General features: G+C 40.6%; 3 protein-coding genes across 7 annotated transcripts in view; 1 reads left to right on the top strand and 2 right to left on the bottom strand.

Annotated features, from left to right (window-relative positions):
* The window catches only part of gpr180 (G protein-coupled receptor 180), a 36,141-nt gene extending 18,738 nt beyond the window's left edge, over nt 1–17,403 (bottom strand). Inside the window, exons 1-2 of the mRNA XM_048198725.1 lie at nt 17,287–17,403; nt 16,985–17,146 (exon numbers count right to left, since the gene is read on the bottom strand). Coding sequence (XP_048054682.1) covers nt 16,985–17,058 — 74 coding nt within the window. The 5' untranslated portion in view covers nt 17,059–17,146; nt 17,287–17,403. The remainder of the gene's footprint in view (nt 1–16,984; nt 17,147–17,286) is intronic.
* zgc:65895 (uncharacterized protein LOC393546 homolog) lies at nt 193–12,343 on the top strand. Of its 5 annotated transcripts, XM_048198719.1 has the most exons (5): nt 193–517; nt 617–2,333; nt 3,435–3,605; nt 8,439–8,490; nt 10,174–12,343. In XM_048198719.1, the coding sequence occupies exons 2-5, from the start codon at nt 844–846 to the stop codon at nt 10,408–10,410; spliced, it is 1,950 nt and encodes a 649-aa protein (XP_048054676.1). In that variant the 5' UTR covers nt 193–517; nt 617–843; the 3' UTR covers nt 10,411–12,343. The 5 variants fall into 5 exon arrangements, with proteins under 5 accessions (XP_048054676.1, XP_048054675.1, XP_048054677.1 ...); XM_048198718.1 differs by having other exon boundaries at nt 193–2,333; XM_048198720.1 differs by lacking the exon at nt 3,435–3,605 and having other exon boundaries at nt 202–2,333.
* A 5,026-nt stretch (nt 17,404–22,429) lies between the features above and the next one.
* LOC125273414 (tumor necrosis factor ligand superfamily member 11-like) lies at nt 22,430–25,899 on the bottom strand. The gene is given in 5 exon segments (XM_048198733.1): nt 22,430–22,924; nt 22,926–22,996; nt 23,983–24,088; nt 24,474–24,509; nt 24,953–25,899. Coding segments are annotated over 5 exon segments (684 nt in total). The 5' UTR covers nt 25,064–25,899; the 3' UTR covers nt 22,430–22,564.
* Nucleotides 25,900–25,917: the final 18 nt, after the last annotated feature.

Raw genomic sequence — 25,917 nt, forward strand, 5'->3', positions numbered from 1 at the left:
TGTGGTTCAATTAGTTAACATTAACTACACTGCAATATTATTACTGAAAACAATTAACTGCAAAACTTATAAAAATGTTTATTAGTCCATGTAAAAAAAATAACAAATTATGTTTAACAAAAAAAAAAAAACAACGGTTATTTTTAACCTTGTGAAAACTAATAAATCCTCAGCCGCTCTGAGATCAGCCTCTCCCGCCGCAGCTCATCCTTGGCAAGCGCGAGACTTCTGATTCCAGATCAGCTGCAGCAACAGCGCCTCGTGATGGGCGTGTCCTGCGCGCCGCGGCTCCGCCCCCTGCTGGCGTCACCACAGCTGCTAGCTCGTCGGTTAGCGTGCTAACAGCGCTCAGCAGTGATGAGACAGAGACAGGATGAGACAGCAAACCTGCGAATGAAGCCATTTCACCATCTCCGCTCAGGCCTGAGAGCAGAAAGCGCGACTCGAGGGATTTAAACCGCGTTTGAGTCAATAATCATTCAGATCAAGAGTTCGGATGAGCGTCTGCAGAGCTGAGGTGATGTCGACTGTCTGTTTATGTTCATTTATTAGCCGGCATTGAGCCGCAGCTGACGCGTGTCACTGATACACACTCGTGATTATGTGTTTCTGTCAGGATATTTGCTGCTGGAGGATTTAGTTAGCTGTCATTTAACAAACAGGAGCTTAAAACGTGCTAACCGCTAGCGTTAGCCTGCATTATTTATTATAAACACTCGAGAAGCTCTTTAGATGGGGACTATAAGCTGTTTCTTGACCTCACTGCACAGACTGTAGTGTGTCCATCAGGTCCAGAACTCGCTTGACCATTACGCTTGACCGTACAAGAGTGAATTCCACCAGATGCATCACTCAGAATCCACCAGCGAGAGCAGGCGGATGTCCCACCCGTCGGTGTTCGCCGGCCGCAGGGGCAGCGGAGCCACCGTCCCGTCTGATGACCACCAGACACCAGCGCTGATGGCTCCTCCGGCACCAGCCGGCTCTTCGTCGCCTCACCACCCGCCCCACAGCCTCAACCTCCAGACCGTCGGGACGCAAGGCAAGAAGAAGAGCGGCTTCCAGATCACGAGCGTCCTGCCGGCGCAGGTGTCCGCCAGCGGCAACAACAGCATCGCGGACGACACGGAGAGCTACGACGACATGGACGAGTCGCACACGGAGGACCTCTCCTCGTCCGACATCCTCGACGTGTCGGTTTCCCGAGCCACGGACACGGGCGTCCCTGTGCGGAGCTCGTCGGAGGAGACGCTGAATAGTTTGCACGGAGGCGAGACTCCCGGAGTCACGTCGCCGAACGAACCGGTGATGCACCAGGGCTACATGGTCAATGGAGTCCACCATCACAAGGCCGTTCAAGGGCGGCCCGCGGCTTTGGCGTCGACAATCCCTTCTGTCCCTCCGGCTCCGAGTGGATGCTCCATCCAAGCTGAGACCGGCGGATCCGCGAGCCACTCCGCCGCAGCCGGTCCGGACGCCGGCGCCGTACCCGTTGCGATGCCGGCGACGGCTGCATCCGCAGCTCCTCAGATGAGCACAGCCTCTCGCTTCAGGGTGGTGAAGCTCGATTCCAACTCGGAGCCGTTTCGGAAGGGCCGCTGGACTTGTACGGAGTATTACGAAAAAGACGCGCCGGCTGGAGACGTCACGTCCGCCGTTCACAAAGCCGTGGAAAACATCATCCAGTCCGAACACGAGAGCACGAGCAGCTCCTCTTCTGGAAGCACCTTGAGCGGCGGAGGAGACGTCCAGCAGGCCTACCCCGCTCCGCACGCTCACCCACAAGACCTCCAGCCCGCCGCCAGCGTCCTGATAGGTCCGGAGAGTGTCCCGGTCCGACCCTACGCGGTAGAGGCCCAGAGAGCACCTCCGGCGTCCGCCAGCCAGGGCTCGCTTCCTCCGGTGGAGTACAGCGCGATGCCGGCAGCTCAGCCTCTTCAGATTCCTCCCGTTCAGACTGCGGTGTCGCCCAGAGCCGCTCCGGTGCCCGTTGGGATTCCGGGACTTCCTCCAGTGGGCGTCGCTCAGCCCGTCTCTCCGCGGCCCCAGAGCAGCGCTTTCAACCCGGAGCAGCAGCAGCACACTGGAGGCCTGCTGTCTTCATCCGCCGCTCCGCTGAGATCCGCGTTCCCCCCCTCGTACGTCACGGCCTCGCAGCTGGAAGACGCCCATCGGCTGCTGCTGCAGCATCACTCGCTGCTGTCTCTGCCGCGGCTGACCGCTGGAGGCTTCACGGGCCTCGCTGGACCCGCTGCTCCTGATGCTGCGGCCGCGCTCGGACCAGACGGAGGCGCCGGGGCTTTCGCTGTCTCAGCTGGAGCAGATGAGGACAGGTAAGAGTTAACTGAGTTAGGGTTTGATGGCTGGGATTGGTTGAGTGTAATTGAACATTTCCGTTTTATTTTTTGTTTTTAGTACAAAGTTTTAGTAATTTTGGTGTCTTTTTTTAATTAATTTTTTTAATATTAATATTTGTATTAATTTTTAATTAACTTTTTTTCTTTATTTTATTTATTTAAAAAAAATTATTTTATAAAAAAAATTATGTTAAAAAAATTTTATTATAGTATTAACATTAAACTAATTCTAAATGAAAGTGAGATGTTACCTTGGTAACTAGTTGAAATAAACTATATATATATAATTTATTTATTATTATTTTTTATTTTATTTTTTTGTTTTGTTAAAGTTTTAGTTTAGTTGCCATTTTAGTTTTTTTTTTAAATATTTTTTACATTTTTATTTAATATTATTATTATTATTATTATTATTTGTTATTTTAGTACATAATGTTAAAATAAATGAAAGTGAGAAAAAATAACTGATTATAAAAATAACTGATTATATATAAAAACAGTTAATTATTTTTATTTATTTATTTTTTTTATATATTTTATTTTATAGTAGTTTTAATTTTCCCATTTTATTTTGTTAAAGGTTTAAGTTTTAATTTAGTTGTCATTTTATGTTTTTGTTTAGTTTTTTTTTTATATATTGTTTATTATTATTATTTTAATACATAAAGTTAAATTAAATGAAAATCAAAATTTTTTGCCTTGGTAAGTAGTTGAAATAAAAGAAGTTCATGTTTTTTATATATATATTTTATTTTATTTCAGCTAACTTTATTCTGTTTCAATTTACAAAAATGTGTTTTTGAGGGTTTAGTTTTAGTCTCAGGTCACTATAATAACCCTGATAGTGATACGATCTAATATTGAGATCAACAGTTTAAGGGTGAATCTCATGATATCTCATATTTCAACTCAAAATAAAGATATTTTGCAAGTCTAGTTGAATGTTTGTATTGTGACATCATGAACAGGTTATATGTGTCGTAGCAGAATCCGTCAGTGTTTCTGCAGTTATAACGGTGTTTCTGTACATCAGTGTTTGATGAAGAGTTTGTCCTTGAATGAGTTTCTGTTCTTCAGTTTGAGCTCAATGTTCGGTCAGTCCTCTAAATATATCCGCTGGTCTCCGGAGCACTCGTCCGTCTCTCCTCTAGATCTGCCCTGTTTCTCCGTCTGTCCGGATCAGAGTCTCTGGCGGTGGACCGGGGCGAGCGGCCTGTCTGGTTGCCATAGTGACGCATCTGCGGTTCAGTAAGTGACTCAGCAGAAGATGTGAGCGTCGTCATGACGAAGTGTTGAACTGATGGAGACGAGCCTCAGTATTCAGTACTTTAACCTTATTCTTATTTTCTTTGCATTGCATTGTGGGATGCAGTATTTCACACTGCAGAGTAACTGAAAGTTAAATCAGATTTCATTTTTAACGTCAGACTGACAAAAGTGAAAGCAGAATTGGAATAAAAATACATTTTTATTTACGAGATGCCACACGTGTGGTGAGGTCATGTGACATGAGCGTCTGTGTTTGTGGTTTGCAGTGTTGACTCAAGCTGAGAGTCCAGTGGAAAAACCCCATCGGCGTCACGTGACCCGTGTGTGTTTTAATCATTGATGTGACGTTGTCTCTTGTGTGTAATAACTGCAGCGTCAGCTGTCATGTGATGCGACACGGAAAACATCATGTTCTTCCTCAGTGTTCCTGACTTGTTTTCCTGCACAAATATGTAAACATTCTTAAATCAAGATATTGAGTCTTTAAGTGAGTTTAAGTTTAAAACAAGAACAAGCATCTGTCAGCGGGGTCAGAAAAATACCTTGTTTTCCTTTGAATTCAGATTATTTTTCTGACTTCATGGACAGATATTGATCTTGTTTTAAACTTAAACTCACTTCATGATTTTTCAGTCATTTCTCTTCTCCAGTAAATGTATCTTGATTTAAGAATGTTCAGATATTTGTGCTGGAAAACGAGACAGAAACACTGAGGAAGAACTTGATGTTTTGATGTTTTTCAGCAGTTTCTGGAGGATCTGCTTCAGTCCGTCAGTGATGATCGGAGAATAAACTGATTCAGCGTGTCTGGATGGAGTTTAGTACAGAGATTTCTTACTAATATTGAAGATGAAATCTGTTTATGAGTTTATGTTCCTGTTCTTAAAGTCAGGTGCTGTTCGGTTTTGTTTCGTCTTCTTCATTCAACAGTGTCTGAAATCTCCTCACAGAAGTAAAATGTTGAAGTTGTAAAACGCTAGAATATGAAAGTGCTGCTTTGACATCTGAATTCATATTTCTAACTGTGATTCTGACAGAATCAGTGTTGGTTTAGTATCATTGAGACACTAATATAGTTTTCATTAATATTTTGAATTCGTTTTTTTTTTTTTTATAATTTTTTGTAAAACTTTATTTTTTATTTCAGTTTCATTTATTTTATTTTATTTCAAGTAACGAACATGTTTTTTTATGGTTTTAGTTTTAGCATTGTGTCTGACTGTATATGAGCTGATATCAGCAGCTGATCTGAGGACAGTACAGATGATGATCATCTGTACTGATGACTGTCCTGTTAGAGTTTAGATGGAGGCGCTGCAGTGCTGTGTGTGTCCTGAAGGTGGCAGTGCGTCTCCTCTCACACTAGTTTGTGTTTGGATGGAGAAGCTTTGGGCCTCAGATCAGCTGTGTGTCTTTAATCTGAGTGAGCAGATAATCTCACATCCGTCTGTGTTTGTGTCTTCATCATCATCATCATCATCATCACAGATCTGTGATTTCTGTGGCGTGGAAAATGTGGACGGAATCGTGAAAATAGAATTTGTATGTCTCAGAATTTGGCAGATTTTGATTTTTGTTTGACAAATAAATAAAAGGAATTGTTAATTTAATAGATTAAATACATTAGTGTTTCTGTTTTTGATACTAAATTTCTATTAAATCATGAATCTAGAATTATTAAAACACAACACAGAATAAAAAAAAAATTTCATAGGGCACTATTATTGTAAAAAAAAACATTTATATATATATATATATATATATATATATATATATATATATATATATATATATATATATATATATATATATAAAATTTAATTAAAACATGAAAATGGAACTGAATTTAGGAAAATTTAAACATTTCTTAGAGCCCTAGATGAGTGTTTATTAGCACATCTGTGTGTGTGTGTGTGTGTGCTGCACAACTCGCTTTTGTGTGACATGTCGGTTATGTAAGACCACACCGAGACCTCCAGCCAATCACAGACGACCAGCTCAGCACGCCTTGGCAACAGTTGCTATGTGCCCTGTGTCCTACACACACGAGACGAGACGCAGGTGATGTGAGACTCCGAGAAACATTCGTGAAAACACACCAGATTTACACAATCACTGAGAGACGAGAAGAAAGAGCGAAGCTGCAGAAACACATTCAGATGTTCGTCTGATTGAACTAAAGTCTCACTTCATCAGTCCTACACTCACACACACACACACACACACACACACACACACTATTCCTGAAAGCAGGGGTGTTATCTCGCAGCAGTTTGATTGGAGATGTTCAGTTCCAGAGCTTCATGCATCTGAAGCAGCAGCTCTGGAGTTTATTAAAGGCACAATATGTAAGATTTTTAGATTAAAATATCCAAAAAACACTATAACAGTGTTGTATATTTTGTTAACTTGTGTACTTACATTATCCCAAATGTTTCCAAGACACTTTAAATCCAGAGAAATAAGCAATTTTAACCAGGACAGGGACCGTGACCCTGCGTCGCCCATCAGTGACATCATATCCACGTTATCTTCATTTGAGTTTCGTGAAATGTGCTTTTTTAGACCATGTGACCCATTATTAGTGTGTCTTGTGCTGTTTGTGTGAATCGAGCATTTCCTCATGTTGTGATGGTTTAATTGTTCTTGTAGGTCATGTGTTGTTGTGGCCGTGTGTGTGTGTGTGTGTGTGTGTGTGTGTGTGCGTGTGTGTGTGTGTGTTCCCTCAGTCTTTGTCCTGTAGCGGTGGACGCTGGGCTCGTGCTGTGTGCGGCGGACCGTACGCTAATACGGGCGTGTGGTGTGTGTCCAGACCCGAGCATGTGATTGGCTGCTGCTTCTAATCTTCACTGACTGTTTATGTAACAGCAGCTGGTCACGTGACTGAAGTGACATCACAGCTTCATCTTCTCCACTGTTAGTGTGTGTGTGACGAGCATTGAAGCCGTTCAGTGGGAGGTCAATTAGCAGCTCGCGCACACACAGAGCTGTAGCGTGGCCGTGTTGATGTGGTTTGCGTGTGAGGGCGTAACGGGGTTCGGCGGGCGTTCGGCGCGTGGAGTGTTTGATTGACAGCTCCATGAGAGAGACGGGGCTGCCCGAGAAGATGCCGCTGCATCTGCTGTTCTGGGAACTGGAGCGACACCGCAGGTAAAACGCACGGACGCTCCCGTTTGTTTGTTTGGGGCTGATGGGAACTGGGTCAGGATGATGAACACGTGATTCATGTCTTTACTGATGACAATATTTGATATTTTGTATCTTTACGCATTTGCTGTGAAGTTATTTCAGTGTATTTATCAAAGCAACATTCTTTGTGCATTTATATTTGATGCATTTGGCAGATGCTTTTATCCAAAGCGACTTGCATTGCGTTCATTTGTGGATATTTGAGTTTTACAGCCGCCGTTGTTTCGGTTATTCCTTTACAGGAATGTTTTGAATTTATTTCTACATAGTGCATTTTTTTAAATGGAGGTTTATTATACCTTTTCAAAAAAAAAAAAAAAAAAAAATTGCATATGTTTTTAGAGTATCACATTTGATGCATCAGGCTTTTATGGCTCATATCGTCTGATATAGATATAAAAACAGCTTCATTTCATTCAGAGACTCAAACTGAGCAAAAATATGCTGTTTGCTGCAGATGCTGATATTTATATAATCAGATCTTTATAACAGTACAGCAGATACTGACTTAAAATACATATAAATATCAGTATCTGCCAATAATTAGATCTCTGGTGATGAGGGCGGGGCAACCTGTCACTCACATGAGATCCACCAATAGCAACCATCCAATCAATTCTCCACAGACAAAATCAAGCCCCGCCCTACATTTGTTCTTGTTTGAGAAGCGTTTCACTCAGATATACATCACAATAGAGAAAACGAGTGCAACTTCACGTCACAAGGGCATACGGCGCCAACTCCTGCGATGACGCAATATCTGGATCAACATGCACATTCCCAAATTTCTATATATCCCAATTATTGTTAATATGTAATTCATTATTTCCAGGAGCTCATTGCTTCTACGTTCAGTTAAACTGCTAACAGTGATTGTAAATTACATTGCTTAAATTATTAGCTAACTGCATTCTCTAAATTGTAATGTTGACATGCATCCTCTGTAAAGCTGCTTTAAATCGATATGTATCGTGAAAAGCGCTACGCAAATAAATATTGAATTGAATATAAATTAAAAAAATAAGAATAGTCTGTTTTGATTTCATTGAGACTTTGTTCGCGTCTCGTGTCAGCTCTGAAGCAGCAGGAGGGAGGGGCGGGGCGCGGCATAGATTAGTCAAATGACCCGCGGTCTCAGCCAATAGCGCGCTGCCTCTTTTATTATGCAAATATGTCAGCGGCTGCAGATTCTCGCTGCACTGAGTTCATTCAGAGCCTTTGTGTCGAAATCATCGGAATAAATCACGAACAGGAGCGAGAATGTGACATTCAGCGCGACTCGAATGTTTCTCGGTTCTGTTCGACGCGTTTGATGGCGGAATAGAATGAATTCTCCGTGTTACACGGTGGCGATGGATGTCGGTGTTTGTCAGCTGAGGAGTTTTTCCATCTCGTTTCTGTCGTCGGTTCTGGGCGCTGAGAGCTCGTCTCCCGTCAGTCTAGAGAACAGGTAAACACGAGATATTCGTGATCATATCAGGAGCATCTCATAAACGATCGGAAAACCGCTCATCTGATGATCCTTTCAGTTTCGATTGCCTGGAATCTTCATCTTCTGCTCTTATGCAACATCATCAGAACCATGAATGAATGAATAACTGTGTTTCTTCTTCTTCTTCTCAGTTCCTCAGGAGCCAGTGTGGTGGCCATAGACAACAAGATCGAGCAAGCCATGGTGAGTTTATCTGACATTTCTTGATTAAGATCATTATTCTGCTTCACTGAACAGCATCTTTACATAACATGACATGAAGCCTTCTGACATTATGGAGTCATATACGGTTCATTTAACACGTATTCATATGTAAAATAATTGGGTTGTTATTATTCGAATGTGAATTGTAATGACATTGAAACTGCTCAGTCTGTGTTTATTATTGGTCTGTTGGAGGCTGTGGTTGTTGCTAGGCAAACGCTGACACTGATGCCCTGAATAACTGAGCAGCTCCACCCTCTGGATGAAGAACATTCTGTTCCTCTTTCCCACTCCAGACGGATGCAAAGATTATATACAGGCAGAATCCCTGATCCAGCGCTTATAAATCCGCTTTAGGTCTTTATTCCCGTGGAAATATAAGGGAATCGTATAATTGTGATTGTCAGTGTCATGGGATTTCTAGCTGTGTTTTGCTCGGAAATGTTTAACCAGCTAGAAATTGCTCATAAATCCTGCATCACAAACTAGTGAAAACAGGAGCCGTGGTTATTATGGTTAACCAAAAACAAACTGTTTTAGTTACAAAATAAACCGAGGCAATATTTCTAACTTTTTAGATTAACTTGACGTACTAAAAAATTAATAAAACGCACATTTAAAAAACAAAAACTTATCAAACTTTTAAAAAACGCACAACAAAATTACTAAAATTAGCGTGATACAGATTTATTTGTTTACACTGGAATTCATTTTGCGTCCATAAGGTCAGTATTTCTACAACATCAGGGCTGGAGCAACAACACACAAAATACGATAATCTCATGTTCTGATTAAAGACTTTAATGTGAGTTTGAATATTTATCGCTGTATTGAAAGCGACAATGAATAATTCTTGAAAATAAATGAAAGGAAACAAGAATGTTGAAACTGTAAACAAAAGTGTATTCCATATGAATAGAGATTAAGTATTTTTAATATAATTTTAATTTTTAATGTTAATATGGAGTAATATTTTTGAATTACATTATGTACTTATCCATTTGTTTGCGAGTGCAGTGCGCTTACAGAGGCTCCGCCCCCACACGCTCTTCTGATTGGCTGTGATTTTTGATTGATTTGACTGCGAGTCCAGTGTGCTTATAGAGGCTCCGCCCCCACGCTCTTCTGATTGGCTGTGATTTTTGATTGCGAGTCCAGTGTGCTTGCAGAGAGACTCCGCCCACACGCTCTTCTGATTGGCTGTGAGTTTTGATAAATTTGACTGCGAGTCCAGTGCTTATAGAGGCTCCGCCCCCACACGCTCTTCTGATTGGCTGTGATTTGATTGCCAGTAAAGTGCGCTTATAAAGACTCCGCCCACACGCTCTTCCAATTGGCTGTGATTTGATTGCCAGTAAAGTGCGCTTATAGAGACTCCGCCCCCACGCTCTTCTGATTGGCTGTGATTTTTGATTGCAAGTCCAGTGTGCTTGCAGAGAGACTCCGCCCACACGCTCTTCTGATTGGCTGTGAGTTTTGATAAATTTGACTGCGAGTCCAGTGTGCTTAGAGGCTCCGCCCCCACACGCTCTTCCAATTGGCTGTGATTTGATTGATTTGATTGCCAGTAAAGTGCGCTTATAGAGACTCCGCCCACACGCTCTTCTGATTGGCTGTGATTTTTTTTTTTTATTGTTTTTTTTTATCTGTGTGTTCCTGCAGGACCTGGTGAAGAGTCACCTGATGTACGCGGTGCGTGAGGAGGTGGAGGTACTGAAGGAGCAGATCAAGGAGCTGATGGAGAAGAACTCTCAGCTGGAGCAGGAGAACGCGCTGCTGAAGAACCTGGCCAGTCCCGAGCAGCTGGCACAGTTTCAGGCGGAGGTTCAGTCCGGCTCGCCCACCTCAGGGGTCCCGCCGGCCCTCCCACCCAACCCGGGCCCCGGAGCCAGCGCGTGACCTCCTCCGGGGACCCGACCGGGACTATCCGATACTGTGAACGGACTCAGCATGAACATTCGCCACAGTCAGACGGACGATCTGACCTCATCGCACATCTTGCTGTCAAACGCCACGCGTCAGGAGCTTCACCCGCCTCAGACAATCAGTGCCGACGGAGCCGCCAGCGTGAGCCGGAGCCGTGACGCCACTCGTGCTGTCGTTGCCACATTCTTCTCCTGTTTTTATGATGGTTTCGTTACTGGTTTTATTTTGTTTGCCTTTTATTTTTGTGGCTGTTTATAGCTGTATTGAATAAATGAGCACTTTGTAGTCGACACATGTGAATAAGACCAAACGAGGGTGAATGTGAACTTTGACCTTCAGTGTTGTGGGAATCCGGGACTGTTTAAAGGCTCGCACGTTCGTGTGTAAAAATAAACATGGGTCGTGAATCGAGTTTCACGGTGAGAACGAACACACAGACTTCCTCATGAACGATTAAGTTATTTGCCTTACAGTCCATCGCTCCGGTCAGTGACCCTTGACCTCACAGTACATGCATGTTTCCTTCAAACGATGTGACGTCATGCAGTTGCACACTGACTTTAATAAATGACCATGAAATGAACGCTGGTGTCCTGCTGCCCTCCTTCACATGGAAACAGATACCGCTGGTTCTCGAGCAGCTGTAGGTCAGTTAGTGTGTTAATGTTACTGATACTGACCTTCACGCACTGGTCAGTGGAAAGAAAACCAGAACACACATTTAAAGTGTCCCTATTACGCTTCTCAAATGAATGTAAAAGGTCTGCAAAGCTTTAAATATCAAAGTGCAGATAGTTGTTGTCTCTAATAAGAATCGATGTAGAATTGGATCTAATTTGCATAATCCCCGCCTCTGGTCTTCATTGGCTGAAGAATGTCTCTTTGCCCCGCCCTCAATCACTGTAGTTGTATCTGAGACTGGAAGGGTTTGGTTCGTGTTGTTCATGTCGAGAAGATGCTGTTTTCTCCACTTTCATGAGATTGATGCAGTGAAACTGTTACTAGAGCTGAGATTCAGATATGATAATGAGCGTTTGGTTTCTGACCAATCACAGCAGAGCAGCTCTCAGAAAGGCGGGGTTTAGAGAGACAGAATCTGTGATCGAACTGTTACAGACACTGAAATTAAAGTGGTTTTGACTTTGGATGCATGTGAATCTTTAAAATAGCGTCATAGGGACACTTTAAGTCAGGGGTGTCCGATCCGGCCCGGGGAATGAATTGAACAATAATAAAAAAAATAGAGATGTATGGCGCCAGTCTTATGTAGCATAATTTCACAAAACTATAGTCAGACCATGCTGTTTTTGCTGTAAAATTATATAATCAAATTTAAATCAAAAACAACGGCTACAGAATCGACAAATTTGCTTGTAAAAAAAATTGGACTGGCCATGAAAAATCAGTGCAACACTAATAAAATATTAAATAAAAGTGTAATAAAGTCTTTGAACTGTAAAAACAAATGCCGTTTTCAAAGAGCAGTGTCTTTTCTAGTTTTCTTGCAAATTAATTTGTAGTTTGTTTGGTTAATATTAAATTGTAACTGTCAGCGCATTAATGTAATTCGGCACATGGTTACATTTTCTTCCTATCCGGCCCTCAACCTAAATGAGTTTGACACCCCTGCTTTGTGTTTATTTTATTGCACTTTATTTACATCTGTAAATGTCAATCTTCAAAGGCGGTGAGTTTGAGGCAGAAATCTCCACTTCAGCAGCTTTACACACGCCTAACTTTACAGGTTTATTCATATCTATATTCTGAATGTTTGTTCTTCTATTATTCTCCTTATTTATAAGTTTTTCCCCCCTATAAACATGGTGAAATGTATTTGTTTTTTGTCTGTTGACAGTATTTTCTGATTTACAAAGTGATTAAAAAGTCCCTCGGGAAGAATTATGAACCTGCTTTATCCAATGTTCAGATTTATGCAAATTAGTACATATTTAATTAGATAATGCATCGTTTGCGTATTTAAACAGCATTTTAGAGCACATGTAATACAAAACAGATTAATCTGGGGAAAGAATGATGTTTATATGTTAACAGTGTGTGTTTGTGTCGTTCATTACTCCAGCAGTTTCTGATTCTGCGTTTCATCAGTGTCACATGGATACTGGTCAGAGATGTTGTTGCTAGGCAACTAAATATAGACATAACTTTAGTCCACTGACTGATTCATGATTCATTTAGCTGGTCATTCTTCCACAGATGGACACTGAAGCTCCACGTGCTTATAAAGCTCGTTTACATCTCACGTTTAACCCTTTAAAGGGGTTATGAATTGAGAAATCAACTTTTCCTTGAGCTTCTGATATATAAGAGGTCATCGTACTGTAAGAATATCCTGAAAGTTTCAGAACGGAAAACTTCCTTGTTAGTCCAATAAAAGCTTTTATTGACACCAGACCCAGAGAACGACTCGTCCTGGAATGTGTCTATAGATGGTGAAACTCCGCCTCCGCAGAAGAAATCAACGCCTACTTCATTACTGCATCGTTAGCCCCGCCCACTGGTGTGTTAGTGAGATGAGGAGGAGAGAAGAGCGATACAGGACTAAAATAACATTACCTTTCAGAGGATCCTAATGCAGGAATATGATTATTTATTTTCATCAATGTGAATGTCTCAAGTTGAGCTTTATTTATTTGTATTCGGTTCATTTCACTGTGGATTCGTTGGTAAATCAATCGCATTTTGGCATTATCAGACTTTTACGATATGAACTCGACAGTAATGCAACAACATGTCAGTAACTGTGTTCATTCTAATGCCTGATCTGATATTAATGATTCATGTACAGTCACATGATCTTTGTCTGTGTGTCAGTAAATCAAACCAGTGACTAAACGCTCAACTTCACCTTGTTTCTCTTAGTAGGATGAAAATAATCTGTTATTTAAATGGTGATTCAATTATATATAGAAAGCAATCAAAGAACGCTCCCTTTACAGTCGCTGGAGCTGTCAATCAAACAGCGCGAGTTTGTCAGTGACTGAATTCTGGACTCGTGCCAAAACTCCCGCTTTATTCAACCAATCTCTTAGTTACATCGTGTTTGCACTGTTAGTTATGATGAAAGCATTCGTTAGTGTGCAGAAATTGAGTTTCAGTGACGAGATCACTGCTTTCATGAGCTCAACAACATGTGTGATCTGTGATCGACTACAATGATCATCACTGCAACCTTTCACAGTGTTTCCCATACATTGACTAGACCCGCCACAGTCTCAAAATTAAACTTTAAGTTCACAGTCAGAAACTCGTCTTCCCTCCGCTTCAGCTGTCAATCATTCTCTGTTCAGCACTCAAACAGCGTGTGCGTTCAGTAAAGATCGACAGTCAGCACGGTAAAACTCTCCAATATGATATATTCACATTATATACTTGATATGTACATAAAGGGCTGTGGATTTGCATAAAATGACTTTATCTTGCTGTTGCTGGAGTCTATTGCCGTTTCTGAACGATGTCATCATACTGGCTACAGTGTGCCTGTTAGATCGCACGACACAAGGACTATGAATTGGCGTCACACGCACAAGTACTGGAATTTAAAAGTGAGAAGAAATATATGATTAATAAACTGTTAGATGCAGATATACACAGGGATTGTCTTCGTGCCGTGATTTTTTCAATGCGTGCTGTGACTCCTTATTGCTTCAAGCACATCATTCTGCACCCGAGATGCGCATAAGCGGTTTTTTGCTGCTGTTTTGAAGCGTTTCATATTATCATGGTTTTACACACTGAACGATTATTAATAGATTATTATAATATTTTGTTCTGTCGTATCTATCATATCTTGTTGCCCCATTAAAAAGCTGCACAATACATTTAAAATAAGCGTATTTTAATCTTACATTAATATAAATACATGTAGCCTCATTTACATATAAATATAAATCTAATATAAATCGTTATTTTATTTCATAAGAATACAAATAGTAATTTTAAACTTTATTAAAATTTGGATTTATAAAATTAGGCAAGGCAAGGCAATTTTATTTGTATAGCACATTTCATACACAATGGTAATTCAAAGTACTTTACATAAAGAAGAATAATAAAAATAGAACATAAGGAATACAAATAACAGTAAAAACAGAGAGTTTTGCTATTGCTTTGCTAAATTACTGTGCAAAGTTTTTTTTCCAGGAATTAGGCTGGAATACTTTTTGCTGCTGAATTATATATTCACCTAGTTTACTTTTTTATTTATTGGTCAGCTTATGATTATATACTTTTATTCATTTGTTATTTTTCTCTATAATGAAGTGGTGTGTTTGCATTCTGGATTGGCTAACAAATCAAAGATGATTAGTTCCACAAATACAGATACTGGCTCCCACTAATAAATTAATTCAACAAAGGTAACCTCTTTTGCTACATATTTTTAATGGTTTAAATGTATGTTTGACCACTTATGAATTATCATTTAGCCTACTATATGTTGTGTACATGACTAATGTGCCCTACCATCACTAATAAATAAACTACTTTTAGAACACAAAATTGTTTACAAGATAACATATTTCTTTATTAATCTAATTTTGCTCTCAGAATGCACCAGATTTATCCATTTAAATATTAAAATATACAAAATTTTCCTCCGGGGAGGCGTGCTCCGGACCCCCCTAGAGGAACCGATGTCCGCTCACCACAGTCTCACAAAATCCTGCGGGAAACACCGTTTCATCTAAATGTAATCAACACTTTTCATGATTAGTTAACCTTGAGAGCTGTGGTAAACATGGTAAAAGAGAGAGTAATACTGAGCTATTTCATATGCAAATATGTCAGCCAATCACAGCAGTGGGCGTTTACACTGAAGTCTCTCAGAGACACGCCCCTTAAAACAGAGCGCTCAAATCAGAGGATAAAATCAGGGAAGGAAAAATGCCTTTTATTTCTAAATTATGACCATTTTTGATGTAAAAATCATACTAACATTATAAGTGCACCCCAGGAAACATTATAAAACAATAAAACAACGCAGTTCATGACCCCTTTTATGACACACAATTATGTCCGAAAGTTTTTATTTTTTTAAATGGATCAGTTTATTGAACCTTCAGACAGTTTTTGCATACGTGTTTTTTTGAGTATCATATTTGGTTTATCAGATCGTGTTGATCATTCAGAGGGCGTATCAGACACGATGCAGTATCTTTACAGGGTTAATGTGTCGAGGGTCACTGGGACGGAGAAAGAGGGTAAAATCATCACGTGTCTCTGGATGAATTGAAGGAAGAATCGTGCAGCTCATGTTTGTGTGTTTATGTTCTGCTGTGACCTTTGACCTTAAGCCCCGCCCCCTCTGCACCACAGCAGTCAATCAACAGCAGCGCTTTAGTGTGTGACAGCGAGAGTCCAAACATCTGAAGCCCTGTGTCTGAATGTGTTTCCTGTTTGTTCGGAGCCCAACAGGAAGCTGCTCCTCATAACCTCACACACTCTCTCTCTCTCTCTCTCGTGTGAAATATTCTCTCTCCATCATCATATTTGTTCAGGTTTATTCAGCATAAATGATAAAGTCTTTGTTCGGCGGATGTTAAATGCGGATGATGTGAATGTTAGTGCAACGTTATTTATACATCGTTCATGGAGCGTTTATTTGATCTAACGTTTTTTCCTTGTTTCAGAGAACATTCAAAAGGAACGTTCCCATAATGTTTGAGAAATGATACAATGGAATGTTCCCTAAACGTTCACATAACCAAGAAAAAACGTATGTTTTGAACATTCAGAAATAACGTTTATTAAACGCAAATAGAAAAAGAACTAGGGTTACGACGACTTTAGGTTACTTTTACTCGTTTTTCACATGATTAGAGTATGATATTTTGTATCAGACTGATCTAAGAAGACAAAGAGAAAGAAAATATGTTCTATTCTTTTGGACTTTTGCAAGTGCTTCAAACACACTGGTTTACTGAGGAAGAACATCAGGCTTCACAGAATCAGTAATCAGATGATGACAGTATTTCACATCAATCACAGTTCAGTAACGAGTCTCATGATCACATGGTCTGACTGAAGTTTGTGTGTCATTCAGGCCTCAAACAGCATCAATATCAAAGCCAGACGCTCTTTTGTTTGTTCGTTTCACCTTCAACACAGAAGCTCCTCATCATCTGAGCGAGACGATCAAACGACAGCGCTGATGTTCCCGAGCGCTTCTTTAGAAAGAGCCGATTTCATAGTAATGTTAACGATGATTAATGCGTCACATATGAATCACGAAAATCGATGATTCGGTCTGCAGGTGAAGGATTCATGAAGCCTGAATGATTCCTGATGTTCAGCAGTGATTCAGCATCAACCAATCAGCTTCTAGAGCAGGTCTGATGATGTCAGCGAAACACTTTCGTTTAGGGAGGTTTTATTGAAGGACTGTTGAAAATATTTCACAGCTCTTAATGATTTATTTTTAATGTTCTTATTTTGATTTAAAACCAGCACTGAACTAAACCCGGTTTAAATCAAACGTTTCCAGAACATCCAAACGCATTTAACTTAGTGTCTCAAACATGAGCGTAACCTGTTCCTCTCAGCGCTGATCTTCCTCCAGCTGACTCCTGAGATCCTGCAGCTGCTTCTCCAGGTGTGTGACATCACTGCGCAGCTGCCAGTGACCCGACTGCGCCTTCTTCAGCTGACTGCGCAGACGCTTCAGGACGGCTTCGCATCTGCGCTGCTGAATCTGAGTCAAGCAACATCACGACGTTAGAGGATTACAACACTGCCTCATTTCTGATGAAGTTTGCATCACTGATTCTGTAATTCTGAATCAATCTGAACTGTCTAAAGCTGACTGGACTTGAGAGTGATTCATTCACTGACCTCGATCTCTCTCCTCAGCTGCGTCTGCGTTCGCTCTTCGTTCTCCAGCTGAGCTTTTCTCTCCCTCACAGTCTGTCGGGCTTCATGAATATTCGCCTTAAGAAAGTCAATTTCCTTCTGCAAAGATCAAAACAAACACAAGATGTTTCCATCCACATATTTTTATGCACATTTTAGAATATCGCATAAAAACGCACCAAGATGAGCATAAATTATAAAAATGTTGATGACAAATTAATGTGGTAAAAAATGGGTAAAAAATATCGATTTCTTGATTTTAATCGATTCTCATTTTTACGATCCGATATCGATTCTTAAATCCCAAGAATCGATTAGTCTAGTCTGTTTTCAGTTGATGAATGAGCAGAATATGTAGCTCCTCCCATTCGATAAATCGCAGTAATCTTGTCTCAGATTTCAAATAACGTCCATCTTATTATGAGATTCAGAAAATAAATACCGTTTTGGCGCTGTTTAATGTGGCGTGACGGATCGCTTTAGCGCCTCAGTTAAAGAGAAGCATGTGATCATCCTCTCCTCCGCTTTAATACCAGTTACAGCGAAATAAACATGAACATCTGAAGGTATGTTAAAATATACAGTACAACTTACTGAAATCCGTATCATGTCTCGTGTAATCGCTCAATCAGTGCTTCAACCTCAATAAAACAGCTTCAGTGTCACGTGACGTCACATTTACCTCAGAAAAACATATTCAGTGACCATAAACTCATTAGTCAGCTAGAAAAGTGCTCTAGAAAGATAAATATAGCTATGCACCATTACATATTCATTATAATATTTAATGTTCTTCAATATTTAATGCATGTTTGAATAAAAAACAGCCGTGATTTAAATTCGAATTGGAGTAGAAATATGATTATGTAATTCTAAACATTATTTATAATAAAAACATTGAGTGTAATTTAAGTGTTTGTATATAAATAAGTTAATTTGACCTTCAGTATTATTATAGTAGCACCAGCTGACTCTCATGTGTAGTTTACAGCATTAGTGGAGAGATTTTTTTCCTCTAGAAAATTTGCCATGTGCTGAAACTGAAATACTACATCCAAAATAATCGATACCGAATCGAAATCGTAATCAAATCGAAAGCATGTCAATAGTAATCGAATTGAATTGTGAAAACTGTGTCAATACCCAGCCCTAATAAATGCCTCAAAACCTCATGTGACTGGCTCAGCAGAGGCTGTGATTGGATAACTGGACTAACCAGTGGATATTTTGCAGGAAGTGATGATTTTGTTCTCTTGGACACATGTGATGGAAACGCTGCTTTATTCTCAAATGTTTGACAGCTATAGAGACCTGCGCCTGTCGGACAGCACTTCCGTCCGGGTTCTGGAGATCCGTCTTCAGCTCCTCCAGCGCGGCTCTCAGGTCTCGCACCTCCTGCTCCTTCTGCCGCAGCTCCTGATGGACGTCTGCTCGGCTCTCCAGCGCAGACACGGCCGTCCGGTACTCCTGCGTCTGGCTGCGGTACGAGCCGAACCGCATCAGCTGTGCGCTGGACTTCTCCTGCTGCTCCTCGATGGAGTTTCTGAGGCTCAGGTTCTCCAGCAGGACGGCCTGAATCTGAGCGTCCAGACCGACGATGCTGCGGCGCACCTGCTCCAGGTCACAGTGAACCGCGCTGAGCATCTTCTGCTTCAGATTCACAGCAGAACACACAGACTCGCAGCTCTGATCCGCTTCCACAAGAGACACCTGCAGGAAACACACCTGAACTCTCATCATCAGAATCACGTGACTGCAAACAAGCTATTCAACTGTTTTAGCTGTATATCCAGGAGGATGTGTGGTGTATATGAAGATATCAGTGTGTGTGTGCGCGCACCTGTAGTGTGTGTGTGTGTGTGTGTGTGCGCGCGCGCGCGTGCACCTGTAGTGTGTGTAGTTGCTGCTGCGCGTCTCTCAGTTCCCGCGCGCGCGTCGCCCCCTGCTGCAGAAGCTCCTGTAGCGCGTCGTTCAGAGGAAAGTCCTGCTGTCTGAACACAACACACGGCTCTCTGTGATCATTACCACTTTATACTTCATTATCTTAATGTAAATTGGCTGAGGAATCGCCTTCAGAAACTCTAACGGCTGATTTCTGTCTAAAGCTTCTAATGCCGTCGACAAAACCGAACTAAACAACTGTTATCAAACATTACAGACACAATTTCATTATTTAGTCTTTAAATAAAAGAGAATTTACTTCATTTTTCCCTGAAGTATAGCTGATAAACTTTACCTGTGATTGTCCATCATTGCGGCGGGAAAGAATGACGGATGTGCGCATGCGCGTCAATACCAACGCAGATATTTTAGTATCTTTTAGATACTGTTATGGTTTTTATTATTTTTAAATATATATATATATATATATATATATATATATATATATATATATATATATAGTTAGAGTTTTTGTAATTTTGTTGTTTTTGTCATTTTTATTATTTTTTACTTGTATATATTTTTTATTAATAGTTTTATTAATTAATAGTTTTAATTATTTTAGTATTTAAAATTAAAGTAAATCGGAAATGAGAAAAGTTGTGTGTGTGTTTGTGTGTCAGTGTGTGTTTGTGTCAATGTGTGTGTGTTTGTCAATGTGTGTGTTTGTGTGTCAGTGTGTTTGTGTCAATGTGTGTGTCAGTGTGTGTTTGTGTCAATGTGTATGTTTGTGTGTCAGTGTGTTTGTCAACTTGTGTGTGTTTGTGTGTCAGTGTGTGTTTGTGTCAATGTGTGTGTCAGTGTGTGTTTGTGTCAATGTGTATGTTTGTGTGTCAGTGTGTTTGTCAACTTGTGTGTGTTTGTGTGTCAGTGTGTGTTTGTGTCAATGTGTGTGTCAGTGTGTGTTTGTGTCAGTGTGTGTGTTTGTGTGTCAGTGTGTGTTTGTCAACTTGTGTTTGTGTGTCAGTGTGTGTTTGTGTCAGTGTGTTTGTCAACTTGTGTGTGTTTATGTGTCAGTGTGTGTTTGTGTCAATGTGTGTGTCAGCGTGTGTTTGCGTCAATGTGTGTGTTTGTGTGTCAGTGTGTGTTTGTCAACTTGTGTTTGTGTGTCAGTGTGTGTTTGTGTCAGTGTGTGTGTCAATGTGTGTGTGTTTGTGTGTCAGTGTGTTTGTGTCAATGTGTGTGTCAGTGTGTGTTTGTCAATGTGTGTGTCAGTGTGTGTTTGTGTCAGTGTGTGTCAATGTGTGTGTTTGTCAATGTGTGTGTTTGTGTGTCAGTGTTTGTGTCAATGTGTGTGTCAGTGTGTGTTTGTGTCAATGTGTGTGTCAGTGTGTTTGTGTCAATGTGTGTGTCAGTGTGTGTGTGTTTGTCAATGTGTGTGTTTGTGTGTCAGTGTGTGTTTGTCAACTTGTGTGTGTTTGTGTGTCAGTGTGTGTTTGTGTCAATGTGTGTGTCAGTGTGTGTTTGTGTCAATATGTGTGTTTGTGTGTCAGTGTGTGTTTGTCAACTTGTGTTTGTGTGTCAGTGTGTGTTTGTGTCAGTGTGTGTGTGTTTGTGCGTCAGTGTGTGTGTGTTTGTGTGTCAGTGTGTGTTTGTGTCAATGTGTGTGTGTTTGTGCGTCAGTGTGTGTGTGTTTGTGTGTCAGTGTGTGTTTGTGTCAATGTGTGTCAGTGTGCGTTTGTGTCAATGTGTGTGTGTTTGTGCGTCAGTGTGTGTGTGTTTGTGTGTCAGTGTGTTTGTGTCAATGTGTGTGTGTTTGTGTGTCAGTGTGTGTTTGTGTCAATGTGTGTCAGTGTGTGTTTGTGTGTCAGTGTGTGTTTGTGTGTCAGTGTGTGTTTGTGTCAGTGTGTGTGTGTGTGTGTGTGTGTGTGTGTGTGTGTTCTCTCCTGTCTTTAAATCTCAGCTTTTGATTCATAAATGTTTTCTTCTGTGTTTTTTGTTTTTTTCCTTCAGAACAATAACTGACAGAAACATTTCATATTTTTATTAAATATTATTTTCTGCAAAAAAAAGTTACAAAATAAAATAAATACAACAAATAATATCAATAAATTATTATGCTTTTACCAATAATAGCTGGTATTTTTACAACTATAATGTTGCTCTAGACTTCATAAACACTTTTGGCATAGATTGATGGTAAACATTAGTAATTTATTAATCTTGATTCTTTCAGGACTATCAGGAGTCAAACCATGATGACATTTACAAAAGCAGAATTCAGTATGTTTGGAAGACATTATCTTGAAAGATAAGAACTCAAATTCAAACTTTATTAATGTAACATCTGCTCAATAAAACACTGACATTCATCAGCATCATTATAATGATCTGAGCGTTTCATCAGGACACGTGTTTGAATATTGATATTTCTGAATGTTTGCTTTCACATTTTTACTTTTTCTTAGATTATTATTATACGCTTCAAAGGCTGATCGATTTACTGTTTAACTGAGAACTGACCCGAGTCTCAGTCCGAGAGAAACACTGTTTATACAGACGTCTGACCTCAGATCAGTGTTTGTCTGCCGTCTGATTCTCACTGTGTCAGTCTGACATCATGTTTACGTCTCAGTTTGATGTCCGTGTTCGGAGTGTTTAGGATCTCACACAGATGTTATTGCAGATTGTTTGAGTCTTTTATTGTTGGGTGTGTCGTGTAATGATGATGTGTGTCGTGTTCAGAAGTTTGATCTCGATCTTCAGACACTGTTTACCCCGTTCTGCTATTTCTGATATATATATTTGGCCTGTGTTTGATTGTTTTGCGTCTGTTTCTAATCCTGCTCGTCTGAGGAAGTATCACACATTGTGTTTGTTGGACAAACAGGATGAGACGCTCAGACGGGTTTTTCCCCGCGAGTCCAAATCAACCTGAAACTGTTCCTGTGTAACTGTTGCTGTTTGAGCATGAAAAATCTCAACAAGTTCTTCTCTATATCAGTGTTTCTGAACTCCATTGTGAGTTTCTTCACAATATTCCTCATTTAAATAATTAATGCACAGAATAAAGGGGCGTGGCCTGGTTGAGTTAGTTGAAACTGGCGGTTATGGTAAGGGGCGGGACATTTCCCAAACACCAATCACAACACACTGCTCCAGCCGACCAATCAGAGCACATTGTGCTTTTCAGAAGGAGGGGCTTCATAGAGACAGAGCGTTACTGACAGACTGGGAAGAGAGGAGCTGCAACAATGGAGAATATGAGGAGAATAATCAACATTCAATCTAGTAGAGCCCAAAAACAACATCAAGAGTTTGTAAAAGAGCATAATAGGTCCTCTTTAAATATAAAATTAAATATGTCTCCTCACGGAGCTCATTTGCTGATCCTGAAAGCCCCAAAGTAGCTTCCTTCGGCCTCCGGGTCGAGCATCCATGAGTTGGAGACGCTGACGTACACGGCGTCTCCGTCCCGCAGTGGGAACAGTCCGGCCTGCTGGTGGCAGCACATGTCGTACGCTCCTCTCCTCCAGCTGCGCGTGCTGCCGGTCTTCATCAGCACTGTCCTGGAGGGGGCGCTGTGAATGACTCGCTCCTGGAACACGTACTGGATGAGCTGGATGGCATCAGACGAGCCCGGGCCAGAACCAGCCTCCGTCTCCAGGCTCTCGTAGTGACGAAAACAGGTTTTGGCGTATATGTAGTACAGCCCTGATTTCTGGACAAGAATTCGTCCGTTCGTGGTATCTGAAGTGTGACAGATAACCCTGATCAGGGTTCCAGTGGATGATCATGGCATGAACGTTTCCTGAGAACGACAGTATAACATTCACACACGCACCAGAAAACTGATTATACACTATAAAAAAATTTTTTTAGCACAAATATCTAAACATTCTTAAAGGGGTGGTTGATTATGATTTGGCTTTTTTAACTTTAGTTAGTGTGTAATGTTGCTGTTTGATCATGAACAACATCTGCAAAGTTATGATGCTCAAAGTTCAATGCAAAGAGAGATATTTTCTTTTACAGAAACGGCTGGTATGAACTACAACAAGCTTCTTCCCAGGTTAGTGACATCACAAACCCCAACATTTACATAAACCCCGCCCCCGAGAACACTCAACAAAGGGGGTGGGGCCATGTTGGGCTGCTTTAGAGAAGAGGAAGAGTTGTTTTTGTAAATGCCGTCATTTTACGCCGGACTGCTTCACAAACGAGGGTCAATTCAACACAAAAGATGAACATGACGGCACATGCTAGTGGATGAGTTGAATCAACTCCACAGCAACTACATCAATTTATCCACTAACCATTCAGAAACGCCTAAAAGTTGTAACTTCTTCCTGAGTCTCTCCATCAGTGTCGACTCCGGTTTGAACAATGTAAGGCTGAACACTTTCCTCATTTTGGCTGCGTGAGATTCTCCAGCTTTGTTGTTGTTGAGCTGTTAAAGCTCCGCCCTCTTCTGGAGTAGCAGCTCATTTGCATTTAAAGGGACACACACAAAAACGGCGTGTTTTTGCTCACACCCAAATAGGGGCAAATTTGACAAGCTATAATAAATGATCTGTGGGGGATTTTGAGCTGAAACTTCATACACACATTCTGGAGACACCAGAGAAAGGAGCATTATAGGTCCTCTTTAATTCACTACATTTTGTCTTTATATCTTCAGTCATTTTGCTTCTCCAGTAAATATGATTTAAGAATGTTTAGATATTTGTGCTGGAAAACGAGACAGAAACACATTGTTTTCAGTGTGAGAGTGATCATGTTAATGTTTGCAGTTACTGTGTGTCTGTCTGGAGGGTTTGATGGGCAGGTGAGCAGCTGCTGGAGTTTCTCTGTGTTTCTGACGTGTTGATCGTTCACTGACGACAGTGTCTTTAATAACCGCCTGTTTTAAAACAATCAAGATGTCTTTAATATCTTTATACAGCATTTTAGTGTGTTTTTAATTTATTAAACTCAGATAATACTTTCACATGATATTCTCAGCTAACAGTGAGCGTCTCAGAACCTTTTAAATGTTGCTACTTGTTTCAGAGAACATTCAAAAGTAACGTTCCCTTAATGTTTGAAGAATGATACAATGTAATGATCCTTAACATTCACATAACCAAGAACAAGATTTTTTTTTAAAAACTGGACATTTTGAACTTTCAAAGGACATTTTAAAAAATAACTTAATGGGAACGTTAGAAAAACATTCTTAGATCATATTTTTGTCAGCTGGGTTCATACAACAAAATCAAACAAATGAATCAAAGAAAGCCTCGTACCTCAGAGTGGTTCTTCAGCTCTGTGACTGAATCCATCTGGAAGAGATCAGAAACATTAGAGAAGGCAGTAAACGAGCTGATTCAGCCGGGATCCTGATGGGAAGCAGGAGAATCACAGTTCTGATGGGAATTACTGACACTAGTGCTGTCAATCATCAACAATCCAGAATATATATATATATATATAGCCTATATAAATAACAGAATCAATGATGCAAATCCACCTGTAAAGCAGCTCTACAGAAGACAATAGTGTCATTATTCAGATCAATTATCAATTATGTTTTAGGACTGATCATAATTACACAAATAAATTGAATTCGGGTGATTGGGACACTTTTTCCATTGATATAATTTGAAAAAGTGTCAACCTGAACTCACCATTTATTAAAATTAGACATTTTCATTGACTTTACTTTTTTAACTCCCCAATATTTCCATGTTTTCCCTAACCTGTCCAGATGTTTATGCTGCAGTACCTGTGTGATGAATCCAGTGCAGTGCAGCAGCAGTGTGACCGCGGACACGAGCTGGAGGAACCCGATCACACTCACGGCCACAGTCACGCGCGCGTTCACAGCGGTGTCCATCCTGGGTCCAGTGCACTGTTCTGCGGTCACTCTCTCTCTGTCCTTATGTCGGATCCGCTCAGAACAACTGTTTCTACACTGACAGTCATTTATTGTGACTTGTAGCGTATTTATGACTGGAGAAGCGCGCGCTGAACTCAGAACAGTGACTGATGATGAAGAGAGCAGATGATTCGCTCAGGGTTTGGACCGATTCCATGAACCGCCTCATACTGCACTTTTTTTGTCTGCAGCCTATATTTGTTTCCTCCACGGAATAAAAAAATAAAATAAATAAATAAAAAGTTTAAAAAAAAGTCAGAATTGCGAGATATGCCTATAAACTCGCATTAGAAAGATAACAATTCGCAATTATTATTATTATTATTTTTTTTTATTCCATGGTGGAAATAATTTTAAATAATATTACAAGAGCAAATGCAAATTCTTGACAAGAATAAAATAAAATATAAGAATAAAATATCCTCCTACAAAATTTGACCAGTTACTCGTGTAGACTACACATCCCATGAGCCAACGCGCTGGTGACGTTTCTGGATTTCTCCTCCAGGGGTCGCTGAAATCTCAGTTAATTTCTGTTTTATTAGAAACATTTATATGACAGCAAGTCAATTTTATAAAAAAAAAAATCTAATTAATTCAGAGTATCTTTACTTGGCAAACAAACGGAAATCATCCCCTGCAATCTATATAAAATTATTAAATCAATCGCCGTGAACCGGTAATCTCAATCGACTGTGATTAGTCCGTCCAGAGCAGCGCTGAGAAAAGTAACAGCATACATTGTGTCTGACCAATCAGAGACATTACTGGCTACGAAGCCACGCCCACAAACCGGCTCGGCTTCCTGTTGT

The sequence above is a fragment of the Megalobrama amblycephala genome, linkage group LG8, assembly GCF_018812025.1.
Source record: "Megalobrama amblycephala isolate DHTTF-2021 linkage group LG8, ASM1881202v1, whole genome shotgun sequence".
Classification (NCBI taxonomy): domain Eukaryota; kingdom Metazoa; phylum Chordata; class Actinopteri; order Cypriniformes; family Xenocyprididae; genus Megalobrama; species Megalobrama amblycephala.

Excerpts from the sequence above, each read along its gene's own strand:
- zgc:65895 (XM_048198718.1), top strand. The coding sequence starts at position 844 with ATGCATCACTCAGAATCCACCAGCGAGAGCAGGCGGATGTCCCACCCG. Across the intron at positions 2,334-3,434 it reads GCTGGAGCAGATGAGGACAG|TTTGAGCTCAATGTTCGGTC; the intron begins GTAAGAGTTAAC and ends TCTGTTCTTCAG. Across the intron at positions 3,606-8,438 it reads AGTGACGCATCTGCGGTTCA|TTCCTCAGGAGCCAGTGTGG; the intron begins GTAAGTGACTCA and ends TCTTCTTCTCAG.